This window comes from Stereum hirsutum (genome assembly GCF_000264905.1).
Source record: "Stereum hirsutum FP-91666 SS1 unplaced genomic scaffold STEHIscaffold_15, whole genome shotgun sequence".
Taxonomy (NCBI): domain Eukaryota; kingdom Fungi; phylum Basidiomycota; class Agaricomycetes; order Russulales; family Stereaceae; genus Stereum; species Stereum hirsutum.
The window spans coordinates 33,767-56,170 of NW_006763145.1; the positions used below are offsets into that span (position 1 = coordinate 33,767).

The 22,404-nt window shown below is 51.3% G+C and overlaps 8 protein-coding genes across 8 annotated transcripts; 3 read left to right on the top strand and 5 right to left on the bottom strand.

The window, feature by feature from the left end:
• Positions 1 to 2,230: 2,230 nt before the first annotated feature.
• STEHIDRAFT_40937 (DUF1752-domain-containing protein) lies at positions 2,231 to 2,460 on the top strand (the record flags this gene model as incomplete). The annotated part of the gene is made up of 2 exons (XM_007308246.1): positions 2,231 to 2,318; positions 2,384 to 2,460. Coding segments are annotated over 2 exons (165 nt in total), but the record flags the coding sequence as incomplete, so codon positions are not given.
• A 401-nt stretch (positions 2,461 to 2,861) lies between these two features.
• On the bottom strand, positions 2,862 to 6,517 carry STEHIDRAFT_133890 (alcohol oxidase; the record flags this gene model as incomplete). The annotated part of the gene is made up of 16 exons (XM_007308305.1): positions 2,862 to 3,100; positions 3,716 to 3,809; positions 3,872 to 4,239; positions 4,314 to 4,360; positions 4,487 to 4,731; positions 4,827 to 4,918; positions 4,973 to 5,044; positions 5,116 to 5,284; positions 5,346 to 5,362; positions 5,418 to 5,546; positions 5,607 to 5,682; positions 5,756 to 5,862; positions 5,925 to 6,018; positions 6,083 to 6,146; positions 6,225 to 6,306; positions 6,388 to 6,517. 16 exons carry the CDS (start codon positions 6,515 to 6,517, stop codon positions 2,862 to 2,864), a joined length of 2,025 nt encoding a protein of 674 aa, XP_007308367.1.
• A 1,174-nt stretch (positions 6,518 to 7,691) lies between these two features.
• On the top strand, positions 7,692 to 7,994 carry STEHIDRAFT_133891 (uncharacterized protein; the record flags this gene model as incomplete). The annotated part of the gene is made up of 2 exons (XM_007308306.1): positions 7,692 to 7,855; positions 7,940 to 7,994. 2 exons carry the CDS (start codon positions 7,692 to 7,694, stop codon positions 7,992 to 7,994), a joined length of 219 nt encoding a protein of 72 aa, XP_007308368.1.
• A 490-nt stretch (positions 7,995 to 8,484) lies between these two features.
• On the bottom strand, positions 8,485 to 8,864 carry STEHIDRAFT_64995 (uncharacterized protein; the record flags this gene model as incomplete). The annotated part of the gene is made up of 2 exons (XM_007308283.1): positions 8,485 to 8,679; positions 8,730 to 8,864. Coding segments are annotated over 2 exons (330 nt in total), but the record flags the coding sequence as incomplete, so codon positions are not given.
• Positions 8,865 to 9,800: 936 nt separating this feature from the next.
• On the bottom strand, positions 9,801 to 10,534 carry STEHIDRAFT_114166 (uncharacterized protein; the record flags this gene model as incomplete). Its single annotated transcript, XM_007308307.1, has 4 exons — positions 9,801 to 9,856; positions 9,948 to 10,131; positions 10,379 to 10,427; positions 10,515 to 10,534. 4 exons carry the CDS (start codon positions 10,532 to 10,534, stop codon positions 9,801 to 9,803), a joined length of 309 nt encoding a protein of 102 aa, XP_007308369.1.
• Positions 10,535 to 12,044: 1,510 nt separating this feature from the next.
• STEHIDRAFT_65204 (uncharacterized protein) lies at positions 12,045 to 12,344 on the top strand (the record flags this gene model as incomplete). The annotated part of the gene is made up of 1 exon (XM_007308294.1): positions 12,045 to 12,344. A coding segment is annotated over one exon (300 nt), but the record flags the coding sequence as incomplete, so codon positions are not given.
• A 1,008-nt stretch (positions 12,345 to 13,352) lies between these two features.
• Positions 13,353 to 14,303, bottom strand: STEHIDRAFT_64713 (uncharacterized protein; the record flags this gene model as incomplete). The annotated part of the gene is made up of 3 exons (XM_007308259.1): positions 13,353 to 13,493; positions 13,543 to 14,077; positions 14,131 to 14,303. 3 exons carry the CDS (start codon positions 14,301 to 14,303, stop codon positions 13,353 to 13,355), a joined length of 849 nt encoding a protein of 282 aa, XP_007308321.1.
• Positions 14,304 to 17,932: 3,629 nt separating this feature from the next.
• On the bottom strand, positions 17,933 to 19,196 carry STEHIDRAFT_124417 (uncharacterized protein). The gene is made up of 3 exons (XM_007308308.1): positions 19,036 to 19,196; positions 18,802 to 18,957; positions 17,933 to 18,672 (listed from the first exon to the last, which is right to left on the bottom strand). Exons 1-3 carry the CDS (start codon positions 19,091 to 19,093, stop codon positions 18,332 to 18,334), a joined length of 555 nt encoding a protein of 184 aa, XP_007308370.1. The 5' UTR covers positions 19,094 to 19,196; the 3' UTR covers positions 17,933 to 18,331.
• Positions 19,197 to 22,404: the final 3,208 nt, after the last annotated feature.

The following is a 22,404-nucleotide window of genomic DNA, read 5'->3' on the forward strand; positions in this document are numbered from 1 at the left end:
TTCGGGATTGATTCAACGCGATCGCTGCTCGGCAACGCTCCGAAATGAAGATCGCAGCTCAATGGTTGGCTGCAGTTGGCTGCCGTCTTCATCTCCGAGCGATGCCGAGCGGTGCTCGCGTCGAATAAACATATCTTTTTGTCTACGGGAAGTCATCCACTGGAGTGCGAACGCGAAGAAATATTGCCACGAATTATTGCGGCTGAAACAGTGGGAGACGGAATATCGATGCCTGAAACGTGCACCCAAGTTTGGATCATGAGCGGTGACAACTGTGCGAGAGAGAGGGCGCGTGACCGAGCTCGTTGACGGGTTCTAAGTTAGGGTACCGTGAAAAAAGGCCCAATTACTAACTCGTGAATAAATCGGTGTTAATAACATGTTAATAACATGTTATTAACAAAGCTCTCTGGCCGTGGGTTTACGGTCGTGTTAATAAATGTGAGAATGTCCAGCACATAATGCTGATGTGAGTAGGGTGCAGTGAAGTGTCTGAACCTCGATGAAAGGCCCAGATGTGATTCACGACGGCCCTTTTCCCCCAATCTCGGCTTAACTTGGTCTAACCTTGACGTAACCTCTTATCCTGATCTAACCTCCACATAACCTCGACTTTGACATAACCTGACCTTATCCTTACCTACTTACTCTACCCTCCGAAGCAACTCCGAGGACTTGCTTCTCTTGTGCTTCTCATTTCTCCAATGTTGTGCACTCGCAGGTAGTGACTTTAAAGCGGAAAGTGTACTAGGGTATGGTTGGGGGGATGTCGAGGTTGTGAGGTTGCGAGTAGGTTAGGGGATGCTTAGGGTGCGTGGAGGGTAGGTTACTGTAGTTTTTCGACCAAGTGTTCGTCACGCATCACGCAGGGGGCGTCGACGAACAGTTTTGGTCCCGGGGTCACGCATACGCACGGGTTCACGAACAGAAAATCGTGACAAATTTGCACTGAAAATCACCCAAAATTCAATTTCTGGGCCCTAATGCGAACAATTCCGCTTGTTCGTCACGCGTGGCCCGCCCGAACGAACCGTGGCCCAGCGGTGGTCACGGCTGACATAATTCTCCCACGAACACTTGGTCGAAAAACTACAGTAGGGGAAGTCGAGTTTACTGTACTTTTTCGACCGTAGGTTCGTCACGCATCACGGAGGGTGCGCCGGCGAACATATTTGCCCCGATGGTCACGCATATGCGCGGGCCCACGAACAGCAAATCGTGACCGATTTGCGCCAAAATCGCCCAAAAATCAATTTTTGGATCCTTCCGCGAACAATTTCATTGGTTCGTCACGCGTGGCCCAACCAAACGAACCGTGGTCTGGCGAAGGTCACGTCTGACGTAATCTTCCCACGAACCTACGGTCGAAAAAGTACAGTATGTGAAGGCCAGGTCAGGTTAAGGAGAGGTCGCGAAACAAATCTCGTGCGTTCTTCCACTCTACTTTACCATCCTTCGAGATTTTCGCAAGCCTTCTTTTATTAACATGCTAATAAAGCTTTTAATCACAGGTTATTAACTCGGAATTTCACATTGTTATTAACACTGTAAAAAATGTGTTAATAAAGAGGCTCGGACCCCGGTTGTTAATAACATGGGTGAGACTCGCCCCGGGAATTATTCACGGAACCCTAGCCGGTTCTTCCCCATGAAGGGCGGAGGGCAAGTTGATGCAGTTCCGAGCGATGGGGAACGATCAGGTGGTCAAAGTCCACGACGACAGGCGCTACAGCAGTGTCTGGGCTAACAAGCGACGTGGGGGTGTGGAGAACAAAGAGAACGTCGAGTGCTTGGAGTGCTTTAAATTTAATTGACAGGTTGGGGATAATGCGGAGGGTGAATGACCGGGGATGGCCGAGGATCGGCGTAAGGTCGGATTGGGTCGGTGATCGCGGGCCGGAAGTCAGGGGGCTGGCGTGGGCTGGGCTTTCGTCGCTCGTGCTCGAACCGTCAACAGGATTCCAAACCGTTGCCGACCGCCCGCCTTTTGCTCGACGTCAACAACGGCGACTACGACCATCAACGTCGCGAGCACTGGATTTCTTCAAATCCCTTTCTCGAGCGTTCTGTGAAGCATCCAACGGCTCGCGTCTCATCGACCACCGACGACGGACTCTCGAGCCCTCTGCGGCACCCTACTCGTCGGGATCTGCTTTTTTTTCGATCCTCTTTTTTTCGCGTTTCGTCGCTGTAATTCTACCGCCACAACCTGGTATTGGGTTCGATTCTCGTATCGTTCCCCTCGCCCGTGCTCTCTGTCGCGGTTGATGTCGTGAAAGACCTTGACGGAGGTGAAGCGCTTTCCGGACTTTGGCATAGTGAGTCCTTCTTCGTCTTCTTTGATTTTATTTCCATGTGATACTCATCCAAATCGCTCGAAAAGTCTTTACGAAATGCAAAGAGTCCTTGCATGAAGGCGAACGTCTGGAGAACATCTCCTGGCGCCTCTGGTATCGCGAAGTCTCTCAGTATCGTTCTTCACTGCCATCGTCCCGGAGTCTGTCCCCCGAACCTATCGACCATAGCGTGAACGGGCTCGAGACACCGCCCTCTCCCATATCTCAGCAGGACGAGGCCCGTTACTACGATGGTGAGTACCATTCATTCTGTATCTTTCCTCGGTTCCCCTGTTCATTGTGCTCTTTGCCAGGTCCATACCTCACCTCTACCTCCGCCCAGCGTGTCCCCTCGCCTTCATCGCCGAATGGACGCGCCGGCGCGTCATTCTCCGAGATCGACCATCGACTCTCAGTCTCTCCCGCATCGAGCTACCGTCCATCGAGTATCCGTTCTAAGTCCAGCTCATCCGTCGGCCGCATCATCGTCGATATGCTCCCGGACAATAAGCTGGTCGGGCCTATTCACCAGCCCAGGCCTTCCTGTGACGCGTCCCCAATACCGCCACGACCCGATTCCACCTGCGTCGTCGTATCCCCCCTTCCGGGCATGCTACTCTCACAACCTGCGCAATCTCCGCATGCTCCATCCACACCTCCCTCCGGATCGAACTCTATATCCACATCGAGTCTCTTTCCCCGCGTAGTCGTCGTGAACCCTACGCCACATCCTACACCTCCCGCTACTCCAGCACCTCCTTCGCCTGTCACTCATTTCAACCCTCATTCTGACCCGATTTATCCCACCAAGGGCAGCCCTCCAACAGTCCGACACCCACAGCCTCCTTCGAGTGGAAACGAAGGCGTTGGAGTGATGGGTGGAGATCGCTTTGTACCAGTGAGCGTAAGAAACGGGGAAATGGCAGCCGTATGTTTGTTTGAGGAGAGTCCGATACTGTTGTTGAAGAGGCTTTTCGGTCTCAGAAGGAAAGGGATGGGGTATCAAGCGACGCATCTGGGGAAGGTTCTGAATGCTCGCCTCTTGTCAAGAGATGACTTTGATGATGCGATGGATCTCTGATATATCTTTCGGTGCCACATAAAATACATTACCCTTATATTTATGATACGTGCCTCAGTCTTCGACTAATATATCGCACCTTGAGAACGCGGCCATATGCCATGCTTGCTCACAGCCCTCGCGTCGAAGTCAAATAGCTAAAACTGGCTACGACAGGCTTCCCTATCCGAAGGAAAATAGGAACGACAAAACCAAAGAGGTACATATGTTACGGTTTCCAAACGGTTTCGGTGTCAAGATTCCATATCAATCGCTCAGGAGGATACACCTTGAAACCACGAGTCGGAGCTATAATCACTGCTGTAACGACTATCGGCAGCCTTGAGTAAGTCCGCTGCACGCTCCGCGATTATGAAGGTCGGACCCATTGTGTGGGCTGCAGGAATATAAGGCTGCGATTCCCATCCATGAAAAGATAAGGAGCGCGAAAATTTGAGGGATAAAGTTGACTCACGAAGACGGAAGCGTCAACAACCCTCAGCCCAACCGTACCTTTCACTCTCAGATCAACTTCCAGTGCACCATCGCCTATACCATTCGCACTCCCATTCCTACCCATAGGTACTGTGCAGGAGACGTGATTCACCGTCTGAGCAGTATTTCGGATCCACTGCTCAATCTCCTCGTCCGTGGTCGCGTTCAGACTCGATCCAACCTCCTCAATGATATAGCCGTCAAAGGCTCGGGTTGATACGTATCGACGAGCTGCCTTAACTGCGTAGACGAGGGCGTGGATGTCGAGTGGTTCTTCGGGTGAGATCAAGTTGGCGGAGATGAGAGGATGCGCGAAGGGATCGGCGGATGTCAGAGTAATATTGCCGCCTGTATGTTTAGTTGGCCCATGTGGGAAGGCGTCAGCACAGAGAGGCCGCAGTAGGATAAAATGGAGGACACACGAGAGGCGGGCGAGACAAGATTTACGAGCATGCTGAAATAGTGTCCGCTCGTTGGTGCAGCGTCATTGAAGTTAAGGAATCCATCCTAAAGAGACCATCAGTCGGTATCTTCCGCATACTTATATCCGCGAATATTCAGATCTCTCAGACATCAGCATACCACAAAGATGAACTAGTAATTTGCTGCCGTAGGTCCCGAGCTTGGATCCTTAGTACTTCCACCTCCGTAAACACTCGTTTCGTTCGCCGGAACCCTCAGCCATCCCCACTGACTTCCCGCAGAGTTGACGAGATATCCAGTCCTGTTAGTCTGCCATAGTGCGAGCTGTTCGGCAGCAAAGGTCCTGTTCTGAGTGAGATTATCGAGGACTGTGTCGTTAGAGGTCACTTCCCAGTTTATTGCAAGCAGTGGATGGTCCTGATAATCGCCGGTATCATGATCAATTGACCAATCGTGGAAAAGAGCAGATAAGGAGAAATTTTCCATGTGTATGCGTTGTGGGAGGAACGTACCTGTAAGTTTTGGCCGACATCCGGAAGCTCCACAATTGTGTCAATGCCGACCACAGATAGGACAGAGGGGTCGCCAATGCCCGAGAGCATGACTGGTAGTATTATGATAAAAAGGGCCACAGCGAAAGTGAAAACATGCGTCTTACGAATATGAGGCGTCTTGATTGGGCCTGCGGAAAGAATGACCTCGCGACTCGCATTCATAAAGTACACCGAACCTAGTCACGAATATCAGCTCTGTCATCCACATCCCAAAGTTCTGGTTACGAGAAATCAAACTGTACCGTACCAGAGTTGTTCTGTGCAAACTGTACTCCACGAAATATAGGGAGATCATTGTCCGTTCCGATTCGAATCAGCTTTGCTACTGAGGTGTTCACAAGGACGTCGAGGTTGGAGCGATTGAGCGCAGGCTCAATGTATGCCCTTGCTGATCCATCGCGGGCGCCATCAGCGATCTACAAGATATATTCGTTTACTACTCTCATCTGAAGCCATAGAAATGTAAAGAACGCATACATCCCACTGCGCCCAGCCTGTAAGATTTTTAATGAGCAAGTTGTGAAGTCGCAAATAGCGCCGTAGACATACTGATGCCAATGCTGTCTCCCGAATTGACATCTTCGTTATACGGGAACTCGGAAGACAGGTCAGCGGACGCATTCAGAACGAGTGAGTCTGTACCCTCGGTATATCCAGTGAGGCTTATCATGACAGGACCTGTACAAAGCGTAATGATATAGTTAACGCATCGATTGAGAGAAAAGAGAAGCAAAGTACCGTCAGTGCCATGATCAGCGGGTATGATTTCTCCAGTAGTGTCGCGACCATCGGCAGGGGGTGTCAAGGTCTCCAGCTGCGTCCGCATGTGATAATTACCATTGATATACCTCTTCCGGAACCAACTTACGATGACTCGATATACTCACCTTCAACATATACGGGTACAATCCGTCCCAAGACCATCCATCGTCCCCCGTATAAGTCGCATATCTATCGAAATCGTCCCTTGATCCTCTATTGAACGCCATGAAATCTGGTGGACAACGTTATTGGGTGGGCTGATGCCGTTTACGGATGAAAAGAAGAGGAACATACTGATTGACGTAGACCCGCCGAGGACGAACCCACGGGCGTATGCTATAGATCTATCATTGTAACCAGGCATAGATGCTGTAGTGAAGTTCCAGTCCTGTGGACAGTATCATGGCCCGAGCGATAAGCCTTGAGTGCGTGAACAATATAAATATGCATACAAATTGAGATCCCGCGAGAGTGGCCGCAAACCCTGGGACCTCGATGTCCAAGTTCGTATAGTCACTACATCGAAGCGTTGATATGAGCTGCAAATATACCATGGAATGTCTGGGAGGAACATATGAGTGATGGTTTACGCACCTAGAGCCAGCCTCAATGAGCAAAACCCTCACTTCCGGCTCCTCAGTCAATCTATTGACGATTACTCCCCCACCGGCACCACCTATCTCATCCCAAGGTACAATGCCCAAACGATAACATTAAACCTCAAACGATTGCCTAGAGGGATGGTCTCAGGTCGTACCTCCGACGATAATGTAGTCATACAAGGTGTTGGCAGGTATTTGCGACGGGTTCTGATACAACGCACCAAGAACGGAAATTATGCAGGAGCTGACTATGAAGTGGAGGAGACGAGAGAAGACGAAAGCCATTTCGCCTATTGTCTGTGAGAACCAAAAGACGAAAAGGAGTTCGCCAATCAAATCGAAGTGCGCTAAACCGGCACGAGCTTATAAGGTGCGTATAGTGGGTATTCCACTGTTTGTTGCATATGATAAGAAGACTTTCGGACAAAACGCTTCTCAGTTAGGGAGAGCCAGAGCAACAAACGGAGTAAGCGAAGCAGGATGGCCGACCGAGAATAGACGTACCTTGAAGCATAGACGCTCATCAAATTCACTCAAGACAGGGTTTCCCCTCAAGCCCGAAAGAAATCCTCCATCTCATCTCCCCCTCCCACAAAGGATCATATTTTGAAACATCTGACCAATGGATAGGCCGGAGTTCCCCAAGTCCATATATCACCATGCAGTCTAACTTTTACCAAGAAGCTCGTTCGCTTGTTTGCCCTCGCCTCGGGTCAGAAAAGCGATACTGTGTTCGACGACCTCTTCCACTTTCCCTCCATGAGCGTTCGGGCTCCGCACTACCCGCTGAACGCCGATGTGAAGGACACAGATTATATTGGGCAAGGCGCACATGCTGACTTCTCTCGCACGTTCCTCCTCTGTTTCGCATCGTCCAATTAGCGCTTTGAGGAGTGACATTTGCCCAATATTCCTCATGCTCCCACCACGACCATAATCGCCTGTACCCCCAGCCAAGTATCTCTCCCCAAGCTCCTCAAACGTCTCCAACAACCTCTCGACAGCCTCCAACGTGAAATCCTCCATCTCCTCCACAGTCGGCAACCCCCTTCTCCGCATCCAAATCCAAGGCACCCTGCTCATCACCTCCTCCGTTCTCGTACCCACCCAGCTTCGACGTACGGTGCTTTCTACTCTCGCTCATGCTGGAAAGCTGGTGCTGCGTGGCGTCCAAGAGTGGGGAATGAAGATACTGGGGGGGAGAGGACGCGAAGCGTGTGGGAGAGGAATTTGTATAGCGATGGAGGAAGGGAGCGTCGGTTTGAGTGGCGATTAGGCGATGAGTTGGGAGTAGATCTTTGAGACCGTTTGGTTCCTTAGCGTGTTGCAGTTCCGCGGGGTAAGATGAGCATGAGCACGATTCTATCGTCCGAATACCGTTAGTACAGCCCGTTCGCATTCTCTGTATCGAGGAGACGAAGGGAGCACGTACATTGCACAAGCCGCTCTAATCCCAATCATGTGTATTAATACTTCACGCTCGGCAACACAAGCTCGAGCGTGGACACATATGCCGCCAGCGTCTCGAACGCCTGTAGGACACTTCCGGTCGACGGCGAAAGGGCGTTCGACAGCCTGTTTCCCGTCAATAGCGATCGTCTTCCGGTCTTCTATAGGATCTTCGTCTTCTACATGCACCGAACGCATAAGAAAAGATAAGCCAGCCTGACCGCGTAACTAAATGACGAAGAAGACAAAAAGACAAAGGGATATAGGCGAACCACGGATTGAAATATCTGCGTTCACGCTCGTAGCCCTCTAGGGCTGCGGCATAATCGGAAGATACGGCTTAGACCCCAACGCCATAGTTCCAGAGTTCGATAAACATTCGCCCACGTCATTATGAGGTAGTGTGATAGCGTGGCGTCGAAGGGGCCGACTGGTCTGTCTTGAAGCACGGAACTAGACCAGGGAAATCGTAAAGCAGTCACGAGAAGGACAGCGGAAACGAAGAATAACGCACTGTGCATTCAGATCATCTGCTACACAAAGACTGTGAGTCTGACCTGAGGACTTCTCGTCCCACCGCGATCGCTATAGACAAGACACATCAAATCAGCGTTCCGATGCGGTGGGAACAGGTAGAGATACAACGCACCGATCAGCTCTGCACATTCCATCGCCTTGACCCTCAACTTCCTATTCCCAGGCACAGTCGTATTCGTATTCCTGAGCACGTTCAGGAGCAGGCTCATGATGCTCGAGTGATGCTTCATCGACGACAAATCAATAATACAGTCGACGCGTCTACCTCACCACACGCCACAGAAAAGAGTAAACCAAGCCAACGTCAGCACAAGTCCTAATCCGAAACACCCCAACGACACCAAGAAGGGAAGAAAGTTCACCTTCGCAAATGTATTTTCACTCGCATCTGCAACTATAACCAACGTCCTAATCATCTGCTCGTGCGCATCAACTCCTCCCGCTCGTCCCATCCGCACCTCCTCCATTCCCGTCCTCCATTCCCTCCATTGTCATCGCTATTACGATGGACAGACAACCTCGCAAGACTGCACAGTTTCAAGTACCTCTCCAGGATAGGATCCAGGTAAGAAATGGGTGTGTCCCGCTCGACGCCCTTGCAGATGTTGATGAGCGCGGGTGTGGCGTGGGCGTGGACTCTATTTTCGAGGTTCGTTCGTGGATGGTGTCATTTGAGAATGCGTGGATGCGTGAATGAGCTGGGAGGGAGTACAGGGAGATGATGAGATGAAGAATTCTATGACGGCCGGAATGTTGAGGTACACGAACCTCGATTCGGGCGCTCCGAGCGTAGAGACGGGCGTTGAGAGTGTTGTTAATAATACTCGGCCAAGATTACTTCGTACATGGTGATAGTGGAGTATAATCAGTGATATATACTTCCTAGCGGCTGTGGAGAGAGCGGGACGTACCAGGTGACCAGTGAACAGTTAACCACTACGTCCGCAATAACGGAATCGTCGACTTTACGTGAGGGACGCAAACCACATATCTCACCATTGGATATAGAACGTTTAGTAGCGGAAGGACAAGACTTTGAATGGCAACTGGCCCTTTGACTGGTATGCGACCACCATGTCCACTGTTGAGCTCATGGTCAAACAGAGTGCGACCTCGAAGCCGAGTTTCTGGGTCTGGACGATTCGGAGAAATGCGCGTTCGACGCATGTACTTATAGTTCCAGGGCCCTGGCGACGAACACCCGCTCCTCTTTCCTCTCCCTCCTTGCTTCGTCGGCTGTGTCTTCATCAAATCCCGTCAAACAAAACCACCATATTATTATGGATACGTGTGGGGAGGATGGATCAGTTGGCGGTTGAACAATCTCTCAGGTTCGCCCCTCCCGGTCTTCATCGCCCCTTCTCCCAACCCAATCCCAACCTTCTCCGTCTCTTTTAATCACTATTGTTCCTGGTTTTCGAGTTCCTCGAATGATTTCACTTTCTTCATATTCGTAGCTCGGATTGTAATAAACAGGTAAGATTGTCAAACATTCACAATCACTTCCATTATACAAGTCACTTCAGACGTAGGTAACGATGACGATCTCGAAGTCCGTCGACCCCTATGAACGCTCTACGCATCAAACATTCTTGTTGACTTCCTGCTTTGCTTGGCCCTTATCATTCTGGAGATTGCCTACACCACACCGGAAATTATCAGCACCAGCCATCATCTCAGTCCCGCACTCAACCCAACCACGACGCAACAGCAAAGGATTTATGCTCACCAGAAGTCTGCTGCGTCTTATCCCCCGTGACGGCGCCAACGATCGCATCCTTCTTCCCCACGACTCTATCAGCAGTTCCCTCCATATAACCTTGGGCTTGGGCGGCCTTGTATTCTGCTTCACCTGCGGCATGCTCCTCCTTGCCGGAGGTTTGCCAAGATTCGGCGCCAGTCACGTTACCGATCTGTGGGGGAATGGTGAGAAATCAGTACAGGATTTTGAAGTAGGGAGAAGGTAGAGATATGATATTGTGCATTCAGAAGGGGTATATATGGTCAAACGAGATAGACGAGATCGGACGGCGGGATGGGATCAGGGGCAGTGAGAAGGAGGACAGAGATGACGAAGGAATAGGGGCTGGATGGCGCATACGGGCGTGGGGGAATGGAAGCAGCGGAGTAGTGAAGTGAAAATAGGGAGTAGAAACTTACGGCTTCAACAACGGTCCCCTTCAGCGAGTGGTACTGACCGGTGGTCTTGCTGCAGAGCGGGGGTAAGAACGGCATCTTCAGTTATCCGCCGTCGTTCGTTGCCTCTGAATCTTGCAATCGAAGTAACAAGACTCACTTGGGCTCGTTGGAGGACATGATTGATTCGTAGTAAACGGGAAAAGTGACGGGTAAGAGTGCTGATTGCAATGGGGTAAGTCTGAGCGGTGGATGTGTAAGAAGGGGTAGAGAGCTTGGCCTTTATATCCCCAGCTTGCTCGGAGGCGGGATGAATTGATGAGGTCATTGCGCATCCAACAATCTTGGACGAAAACTGAGATGCTGGGCTGACATCCGCGTCAGATTCAATTCAGTTGGCCGTCTCGATCGAAGTCGCAGTTTGCTGATGCGGTACCGAATGACTGATGTTCGTCGCCTTGAGAATCGACGAGACATTTGAACCAGACTCTAGCCAGCCTCCGGATCGGAAGGTTGTGCATACCAAGGCGTGAGTCCTTTAACGCATTCTGCAGATGGAGGACCTCTTGAACGTTGCTGGGAGGCGGGCAAAAGGCGGGGAACATCCGATCAGCGGAAGCCTTTCAGGCCTCGGATCGTTGTCATGTTCCGGACCCGACCACACGGCGAGTGACGCTTTCTCCGACCTGGTTGCTCGGACTTCCGAAAGCACCTACGTCACCGTCCTCTATTCGGCCTTTCTTAAGTTCCTCCTCCTCCTTGCCCCCTCTATCATACATCCACCTGCGATGATTGACCAGAGGGTCACGGTCAAGAGTTGACTGCTATTCGCCAAGGCCTGGGATTGCTTACGTGAGAACAATCGGACATAGCCGGTATTTTGAACAGACGGGAGTTGTTTGACGTATAAGCCGCAATTCTCTTCTCGAGTCATGATACCTCAGGCGTCGTCCAGATCACTTATCCTCATATCCTCCGCGTTATCGCGCCTTCAACCATGTTTGCGATAAAGCACTTCTTCTCTACGCTCAACGTCGATTCCAACGTTCGAAGAAATGCGCGTTCGCCTTCAACCCGTGTGGGAAAAGGAGGAAAACCGAAGTAAGATCGTCTGGGCCGGAATATTTGGTTCCGTTGGACGAGGTCGTGCCCACAAAGACTCCGATGTCGATGTCGTTATGGTCATGACGGAGGGGTTCAAAGGCGAGCCAATCGAGCTTGAGCAAGGTCAGCCCAAACAATGTACTCCGTGGCAGTCTTGCATTCAACTATCATCTTGCTCTTCTCAGATTTGAATGACGCTTGCGGACGCGACGTATCCTACATTCCCATATGGCGTGCACCAGCCACTGTGTGATCATGGATGTGGGGTCATGTCCGTGTTGAGGCTCTTCTCTCCGCCCGTACCGTTTACGGCGATCGCAAAGATGTTGAGCATCTGAGGAAAGAGGGTCTTCAAACGCTCCTAGAAGCTAGGGACAGATATGATTCCATTGCTGATGCGGTAGGAATAGTGAAGTCTTTCGTTTCCCGGGCACAGACAGCGAAGTGAGTGTACGATACTGCCCATGCATCGCATTCCTTGATGCTTATCCGTTCCGGCGTTTCATAGTCCTTCATCTCCCCCGACTGTCAAGCTACACGCCAGGAAGGTCTTAAGGCGATCCGTAGGATTCTGCACCTCCTCGATTTCCCAGATCTTAGTCATCCTGCCCGCACAATGGTGAATATTTTCGCTTACGGTGAAAATGAAAAGATGCAGAAAATCCTCAATACCCAACCCCCGAATTCGCTCGACCTTGATGCATCGACGTGGAGAGAGATTTGGCCGCGATTGTTTGTGACACATTGTACCATGTGGTCTTGGGACATCGGTTGCTCAGATGCTCGAGAGTATATCGCCCATATGCTTGTATCTGCGCGGCTTGCCGAACACTTCGAGGAGGGGAAGGTCATCGATGATAGTTTGTATGCGGAGATCGTCAGATAACGTATTTGCGGCCCACGAAACTTCTCTATACTGCATATTACTATGTCGTTCTAGCGGTAGTCTATCTTTCTTCATTGCATGTGAGAGATGCATATACATTCATGATAGCGGTCAAGGAAAGATTCATACATGATATACTACATAATTGATGATAATGTCCTGAGATTCATGAAAAGTTTTGTTAATGTCGCCTCCAACCCGTGCGCAGATATCCCATTCTGTCTAGATGAGTCAATCCCGCCGCGTACGGGCGTCGCTTGATGAATATCGATTATGCTGCCGATGAGATGAACGTATTGGTGCTCGAGCTGGAGAAGATCGATGGTCGGCGTGGGTTGAGAGAGTTGACAGAGGACGCAGTTGATCTGGCGCTATTCGAAACATTCTTGCCAGTTACCCCCGAGGTATCGTTCCACGCGATCACGTCCTTGGGAGCCATGGAATTATGTTCATCTATGCCAGTGCACACGGCGATAGAGCGTCTACGTCCCAAAGCGGAAGGGACCTCCAGACCCTCAATGATCGTAGTTGTGATATCGACATGCGCCGACGACGACGAATGGGACATAGACGAGGGAGACGTCGACCGCGACGTTAATTGTTGCGAGGAGGGCGACTCCAACGATGGCGCGGAGGTCGAGGAGGCAGCTGGAGCAGGCGCCATCCGTCTGAAAGTCGGCATTCGGAAACGGACACGGTGTCCTGCACGAGATTTTCCTGCAAGTTGTGCTTTTTCGAGGTCGACGGCGGGGGCCGTCGTACGATGAGCTGAGCGTTTCTTGTACCACTTCTTCAGCAGGTAGAAGGCATAGCGAGTTTCGCCGATGATCACGTCCTGGTAGAGATGCACGATGGGAGGGAAACAGAGCAACGATATGCACCAGATTGCACGGATCTGGAAGATCGACGAAAGGAAGTACGCAAGGCCAACGGCCAGGGAGCTATACCAAAGGACCAAACTACGATGCGCGAGTCAGGTCGTGAGGGTGTATGGCTGGCGGGGTGTACTCACTGTCCTATGTGCGTCGTGCGTGAATAGAGGCTCTCAGGACGCTGGAACTCGGTTTTTGAGCGTGCAGATGTACCCCATGTCGTGATTCCCACGGTCAAGCCTGCGAATATTTTCGACGGCAGAAGACCAAAGAAGTACTGGAGGGTGGTGAGCGTGGAAAATGATACAGGATATGAACGAGCTTACCATGAACCCGTAGATGCTGAACAAAAAGTACGTCGGATCGCGCATACAGATAACGCCGTAAGTGCTCTTGATGAGGGCGACGCCGAACATGGTCCCCAACCAGAGGAGGGGGTAGATCCAGTCTCTCGGGAGATAAACCAGCTTCAAGACGGTAGCAGACAGAATGACGGGATACATGAACTGCTTGGTCGTCTCGACGGTGAGCCAGAACTGGGCATACGCAAAACTCTTCGGGAACCAAAACGCCTCACGGAAGAAGCTCTTGGACCAGCGTGTCTGTTGTTTGACCCAGCGTACGAAACCAGCGGGCGTATCGCTCTCGCACTTGGCGAGATGCGAATAGCCGGTCCAATGGCCGAGAGATAGGATGCGGTTGGTGAGATGGCGATCGTCGCCGAAGGTAGTCTCCTTGCCAAGGAATGATTGTAGAATCCACGGGCCCAGGACGCTAATGAGGTCACTAGTCTTGTAAAGCCCAAGGGGGCCAGACAAACACCCGACGCAACGGAAACCGCTCTGGCAAGCTCGCTCGACACTGAGAAAAGAGAATTAGAACACCGTGAAACTGTCTGCGAAACGATAACTCACTTGAACGCGAACCAATACCGCAGTGACGACATGAGGGCCAAGAAAGAATCGTCTTTGTTCCAGATACGGACATCTCCTGTGACGCCGGCCATTCTAACATCGCTCATGAGAAGGGCGAGGAGATGGGTGACCGCATCAGGATGGACGTATGTGTCGCTGTCCGTAGTAAGCATCGCATCCCTAGTACCGAGTGCATACGCGCCGACGACGAATGAGGTGAACATGGCGTGGCGTTTGTGTCCGTGCGGTTGCGAAAAGCAGATTCCTTTCCAGTTAGCCCATCCCCCTGCTGTTGCGGCCTCGTGAACGTACGCGAGGATGTGATTCCAAGCGACGACGTGAGCCTTCTCCTGCCCCTCGCGCGGTGCCTGGGTGAACCACATCTTGAAAAGCTCCCAGCGTGTGGGCGTACGGCACCCCATCTCCTTGATCGTCTCCCAATACTTCTCGGTGTACATGACGGAGAGGAGGACGGGAAGATGAACAATGAGGCGTTCGTCTTCGGGAAAGGCTTTGCCAAATGCAGTCGCCATATCCAAGTCGGGACCGTCGTTTCCGTCCACGACACCGATGATGTGTTTGATGGGATAATCCTGAGCTTGAAGACTTTGTAGACACTGCGCGATAGCCGGTTAGTATATGCCGCAGGCACAACAGGAATGGCGTGGAGACGGACCTTGATCCAAGCCTCCTCGTCCTCTCTGTACCCGACCACCGCTATGGAGACCTGTCGCATGCTAGCCACCTGCTCTGTGGTATCCGCACCGGTAGCCTTGAGCCTCTTCAGCGTTTCGACTCCTGCGACGACATCGGAAGTCTTCGATATTTTGTTCACCCGACGACGATTGATGGAAGCCACCGTTGCCTGAACGGCGAAATCTGAAGATCGACATCAATGAGATGATCCAAGATGGAAATGAATAGAGTACCCACCGATGCAAAGAAGAAGTCCATACATTCCGAAGGACCAGAAACCAATAGTGACGATCTTCAACTTGACTGCGTACCCAACGACCAAAGATATGACGACTGCCAAGGATACTGTGATCTTGAAGGTCGCTCGGAACTTGTGAATCACGGGAGTGGGGCGGTCTATGACATTAAACGGAGGTGCGTCGATCCACGGATGCGTAGTGGGACCGGTCCCTGTCGGGAGTGTGACCATCGACGGATTCCGGACAGCGGTGGGGATCTGCGGGTCGACTTCTGTCCAGAGCGGTGGTACTTGTGGTACCTCGTCACCGTCCTCGTCGAAGACGACGTCGTCATCCAACGAATATAAGGAGTCGGAAGTACGGTCTTGGGAGTGCGCGGCAGCACTGAGATTCGAGCGGCTGCCGGATGGGTAAGAAGCTGTTCCAGAGACGCTGTCGCCGCGAATTTTGTCCTCAGTAGAAGGGCCCCAGTCGTAAGGCTCCTCGATTGGCTCGAGCTCGGTTCGAACGGAGGTGGGAGCGATGTCTCTGCCCGCCGTCGAATGGCTATCCGACCCGCGGATGGACAACGTCGATACAGAGGTCTCTTGATGGCGGAGCGCGCCCCATAAAGATCCAGAGGTTTCCTTAAAACGCTTGGATTCTGCAGACAACGTAGGCTGCTGATCGAGACCATTGTGTGACCGTGAAGGTGATCGTGGGTCTCGCTACTCCGACGTGAGTAGAACATTGGGAATACGTGGGTAACAATAACGTACTTGAGGAGGTTTATTCAACTTAAACAATGAACGTTTGAGATCGCGCGGCTCGAAGGCCTTCTCTCGTAGGAGCGAGCTGCCTTCGTTCGGTGTACCTGGGGTACCAGGGGTGACAGGAGTGCCCGGAACGGAGTTGTTTGGCGAATCGAAACGCGTTTGACTCTTCCACATGGGCGACGTGAAATACGAGGGCTCCGGGACCTGCGGTGAGTCGGCCATGATTAAAGCAAAGAGGGTGAGGTGCGTATAAGGAAGAGCTAAAGTCGCAGAAGAGAAGACAAGATGATGAGAAAGTTGCGCTGGGGCGATGACAGGATGATGAGTATATACCATCATCGAATGTGGAACATCCACGACGGGTGTCACATCAGATGTGCGGATGTGAGCTGGAGTAGTGTTCGAGGTTACATCCGCGTTTCGTTCCACGCCGATCACCTTCACGATCGGGTCCGCTGGCCTGCGATACTCGCTGTACCGGATCAGTCGATTCGGCGAGGCCAGCCATGACCATCCAGAGGTATAAAAGTAAGGCATCCTCTACCGCCGCCCCTCCTTTCCCGCGCGACAGAAATGCGGAATCTGGGCAAAGCACGTAGTTCAATACCTTCGTCAGCCACTTGAATATCGTAAAGTTAAACATTAAGTACTCGCCTGCATGCCAAATGTGTATCACGATCGGTCCAACTGATCGCTGAGCAATATATGATGGTATATGACCGAGAAATTAGTTGGAAGTCCTATCCACGGTTGGTGATTACAAGAAGGGAGGTCAAAGGTTTTCCAACACCTTCGTTTGAGTCTATAGGTCTAGGCTTCCGAGTCTCATCCAAGCACGAGATTGAACCATACGTATCGATCACGAAGAACACCCTTGAGTCTTCGTCATCGGGCAATCAAAGGGTTTAAGCAATGTCTGCTAATACAATGAGGCCAATTATCGACCGACAATGTGGCCGTTGAAGAGCTCAGGACCGTCGAGGACCGTTCTCCGTGGAGATGCACTGTGCTCCTACGAATGGCATGTCAGACGAAGCCGTCAGTTTCGCTGCTGCGTCGCTTTTCTGAGAGTTACGAAGCACGGCGAGGACGTCATGAAATACGAGCGACGAGGATCTCACTAAAAGATAGTATGTGTGTATTGGACGAAATCGACTGCAACGTTTCATTTCGCGCCGAAGTCATTTCAGGACGCTGTGATATCCCCTGAGGGATGGGCTACATCTGTGGAATAGGCACTTCAGTGCGTTCAGCTGGTCGAAATGCCCTGGAAGTGCACCCTCCCAAAGACCGGAATCGCAACACGACAAGAGCCGTGCTCGAAGAAGAGATCACATGTAACCCGGATATCACGCACCTTGTCCAGCAATGTCCCCCACTTCTCGAGCGCAGCGGCTATAACTATTGCAATAAATGCACATAACACAAAAACAGAAAACGCGTCGACTAGCAGGGGCTCAATTTGGACTCGGGCAGAGAATTTTCGGCCATCATGATTGACGCTGTCTTCATGGAGGAAGATCAAAGCAGACTCGCCAGCCACTTCGCTGAGTCCTTCCTGTATTATGTGAGTCGCAATGGCAAATCCGCCGTCTTTACATGCCGATACCATCATTATCCGAGCGGGCAGAACAAGGTCAGAGAAAGATGAGAGGAGCACCAGAGAATGGCAGGAGGGAACCCGTCAAATAGGTTCGAGTAGGGAGAACTACTAGGTCCATATCCACCGCTCGAGGTTATCGAACTGTATACCGAGATTATAGGAGACTCTGCGACGATGGAGGGCAGGCACAATTGCTGGAAGACAGTTCGCGGTCGGGGAAATGTTGGGAGAAAATCCTCGAACACGATCGGAGAAAACCGGAGAAAACCGGAACGCTCGGCGAGGTCCGAGAGTGGCGTAAAAAACTGTGGCGGCAAGCAGTAAGTACCACGATACCAGCCTGTACCAGCCAGTACGACTCTGCGAGCAACGAGATCTGAAGCTCAACTCCACGTTGTTATGATTGTTCAACGTTCAACTCCCACATTGTCAAATGTTCATTAGCTTTCCCTTCGCCGTATCAACCGATCAATATTTAGCTATCGAAGCCATCGTGGGGTGAGACGGCACGGCGACATTCGCATACTTGGAGAGGGCTGGCAAGAGACAGTGCTGGCGGCGAGGAAATAGTCCATGCAAATTGCTATGCTGAGGTATGTAAAGTACGTGGAGAGAAAAAGGCAGAAAGGATACGGAAGGATGGTACAACCCATAACAACACGACCAGTGACAACGATGCACGGACGAGAATCCCAGCGAAAGGAGAAAGTAATGTATAAACGAGGGGTGTGCGAATGGCCAAACGAACGTATAACAAGGATCTCGTGAACATATGGAAGGCCTTATCGTGTCGTATCCAGTGTCCCACCGCCACAAAAGAGCCGTCTGCTCACCTCTCGTAACCATCTGTCTGATACGCCAACGTCTCGCCGTCCATCTATCCAGCGTAATGCATCTGAAATGTCTGCTCACAACACCGCCCAAGCCCCGCCCATCATGCTCACCACCGCCAAGCCCACCATCCCCACCACGCCCGTCCCTATGACATAAGTACCCAGCGCACTACTCGCACTGGCCGGGAATGTCGTCGCAAACACTGCCGTGGGATTCGGGCCACCGCTAACGCTGACAGTCGGTTTGGATGAGTCGAGTTTGGGGGTAGAAGCATTTGTGGCGGAATCTACGATGGAAAAGGCGTAAGAGTTGCCGTAAAGGACTCCGTGCGTTGAGTTTATGAAGAGGAGATAGTAGTCGTCTGCGGCTGGAAGGCCCGTTATGTCGAGATTGAAAGAGCCTAGAAGTGCAGGGACTAGTGGATCGAACGGATAGAGCGGGAGAGTGGAGTCGTGTGAATGGCGGTGGGTGGTGACGAAGGAGAAGTGTGGAACACAAAAAGTGAGTAAGTGGAAAGAGCAGAGAGAAAGTGAGCGCGACGCACCAGCGCTGGCAACATAGATGATCCCATCTGTGCTCATACGGGAAAGCTCGATGTCAAAGGCGTCGACGTCGTCTTGGAGGCCCTTCGTCCATGATACGCCCCAAGTCTGGCCGTTTATCCATTCATCGCCCTTTGCCGGCGAATTGACGACAAAGTCTGCGGAGATTTCCAAGCCACTACATCAGCAAGACTGCGCTACAGCTTGTAGAGAAGGATGGGAAAGTAATGACATACAAGCATGGACGAGCGGGAGGAGGAGGTAAGGTAAGATGAATCGAAGTGAGGGGAACATTATTGATATGACTTTCGAGAATGATTATATTTGTCGACAGGGTTTGCCTCTGGGCAGCAGTGAATGAGCAAGATATAACCGGCGTGAACAAGAACGAAGATAGAAAAGGAGGAGAGCAACGATGGTGCCGACATCTGCTTGACGGCGATGCCCCGCCGAACGGCATGAGTCACGTGGGTCATCAGAATCCGGCCACAGTCTACGCCTTGGCAGTTTTTTGAGAAATGTCGCCACACCAAACCACCATATTAATAAGTGCATCGTCCACAACGTGCTAGCTACTCAGATGGTCTTACTAGGGTGGCGGACCAAACCTCCCTGACGGTTAGGTACCAGGTAACTTACCATGCCGGGTCAGAGAGGGCGGTAACTTACCAGGTAAGGTACTCGGAAAGTCACCTCACGTGCAGCAAAATATGATTTTATGCCCAAATTTTCTCGCGCACAGCGCGATGTCCCCTGCATGGTTGTGTGGCGCCACAGTACTAGTGGACTTTGCCTGGGAGTGCCTACCCTTTGTGTTGTGCTCATTTTTGTTGTAAGACGGAGCTGTAAATGCTTGGAATTACTAAAACTACCCACACAACATGGACAATACCTGCATGGCTAGCATTTGATAAATATTGTCATGATATTCTGACCAAGTGCCGGCAGAGCTCGGCAATGTCCATAATATCTGCCACCAATCCTCCTAAAAAGGTGAATTCGCTTCAAACTGCGGTAGAACACAATATACGTTGTGCTATCTTCCTGGGCCCACAAATTACTTTGACAGAAATTTATTTGACAAGCCTTGGTGAGGTGGTGACCTTGTGGCAACACGTGACCTTTGGGTACCTAACCTACCCTCCTCAGAGGGGTCAGTAAGTTACTGGTTCCAAACCGGTAACTAACCCGGTACAAAACGTTTTGGGTACCAAACCTAGGTTCGGTCCGCCACCCTAGGTCTTACACAAAAACCCCTGAAAAAGGCCTGTTTTGCAGAAGGGTAAGGGTGAATGCCCCTTGGAGAGTTGCTGAGCGTCCTGGGCGGTGCAATCTCTGCTGGTGCCCATGTTCTTTGTTCTCGGCAGCTCAGGCTCTCGTTCCTTTTCGCCACTTGCTCTCGCCTTTGATATCTCTTCCACGAGAAGGAGTATCCACAACTTTAAATCCACACGCCTACCATCGCTGAGGCAGTTGCAGAACCTCAAGGGCCCCAGCATTCCTTGGAATCGCGTGAACGGAGCGGAGTTGCCACTTTCCCTCAAACGGCTACCCAGGAAGCTCGTATAGGACCCCATACCAGCGAAATAGCGCCAAAGTAAGAGCTTTAACTTTCCCTCACGATCCTATCTAGACACTCTCATATCTACCGCATTATCCTGCAGCTTGCAGGACTGCCTAAGCGCCCATGTCCGACTTCACGAAATGGACCATTGTCATAAGTCTTTTTGATACCTCTCTGGCGATACGGAGTGCAAGACTCGCCGCCTGCATTTTTTACCTCTTGCTATTTCTCCGAGTGGCTACATCCGGGTCATGGCAATAACCATTCGTCCGTCACAAACTCTCAGCTTTCATTTGATGCCTCTGGTACCTTGGTTTCCTTCAGCGGCATAAGCTCATCCTCACCTCCTTGCAGCACCCCAGGCTAAGGTCTGAGGCGATCCTTACTCGAAAAGATTAGACGCCCACCATACATTCTCCGCGCCGCACTGCTGGACACCTCGCATTCTTTTCTATCGCATAACCTTCAAACTCCTTTTTTTTTACCTCCATCTCGAACGACTCCGCCCACCATTCTCTCCGAGCGCTCCGTGGGCCGATGCTCTCGGGACTCTGTTTCTTCATTGGTCGCACCCTCAAAAGTCTTGTCTTTCCGGCTTTCTCTACCCACCTATATGATCTCTCCCAGGCCACTCGCCTCCCGTTCTGCCTTCAAAGCATTGTCGACACTTTGTAAGTCTCAAGTCGTGATTATTCAGCAGCTGTCTAGCAGTCCTATGTCGAATTCGTGAATAGAGCAAGCGCGGATTCGGACACTGCTCCTGCATGCGTTACTTTCGGTCTCGCTGAAGGTCCTCCCTTCCCTCTCGCTCGTTGCCTTCGCTGGATGTGTTCAAAGGCGCGTTACAATGTGTGGAACGAAATGTGTCTCCAGTCAAGTTGACACTGACATATACTTGGTGTACCGCAAACACACATTCCTCTGTATGTCCAACTGTATTTCCTGCTACCCCTGGTGAGCTCGCGAGAACAGTTCGTACCTCTGGTCTTTCCGACCCGGCCCCCACAATGCTAACTGGCTCGCAGGTTCGAGCCGGAGGAGTCGTCCCTTTAGTTCTTCGATCTTCATCAATGTACATCCTTCTACATCCAAGCTCGTAGTACAGCCTGACTTATGGACTGCTCTGTCGTCAGTTGTCCCTGGCCGGTCTTTTCATTACTGGAAGATGCCGCATTTCCAAAGAGTATATGTCGTGAATCGAGATCGCTTTGACATGTATTATTCGATCACCCGGCGGAGCTGCCTCTATTTCATGCTTTGAAGTTGTAACTTTAAGCTATTCGAGTATTTTGCCTACTAGGACCTTGCCAATTGATTATAACGTCCTAACTATGACAATCGCTCATTGCGACATCAACAGCACCGTATACGAGTATATCGGAGGAATGGCGACCTTTATGCGTCAAGATCTCGAACTGTCCGGTAGAAAAGCTTGCAGCAAAGCGAAAGTCCATACGATTCAAATCCGGGCGCTTGTTTTGCGGAGATGGAAGGCGGGGTGGCGGCACTATCGGTGATCCCAAAAAAGGAGAAGTGCAAGCCGCGGCACGGCATCACGCACGTCACCGGGGTGCACCCCGACTTTCGATTTCATGACCTTCGCCGTCGTCCGCTTGAAGTTCACCCCACCTGCAGTTTGTCTTGATCAACGTCAACTCTGGTTTTGACACTATTATCTGTCTACGGATGGATATAGAGTTCTTCCACGGCTTCATAACCCACGCAAATTATAACTAGGAAAATGATGAGGCATGGTACGGAGGCGATATGGACCATCTAGGTAAGGCTGGTTTTCACGTTAGGCCTTGCATATGGGTCGCATGCTTCGTTCTCTCGGGGCGCGTGGGCGTGGAGGATTCTCGACCAGATGGAGCCAGGAAAAAAGTTCTGAGTGAGTCGTATACGCCATCCCCCGCGATCACTTTTTCTCGAAAATTTCACACTTTATCGACAGCTATCGGCGCATCCTTTTCATAGTTCGTGCGTTCCGAGGTCCAACCAATTTTAGAAATCATACCCTACTTTGATCTGGTTTTTGTTC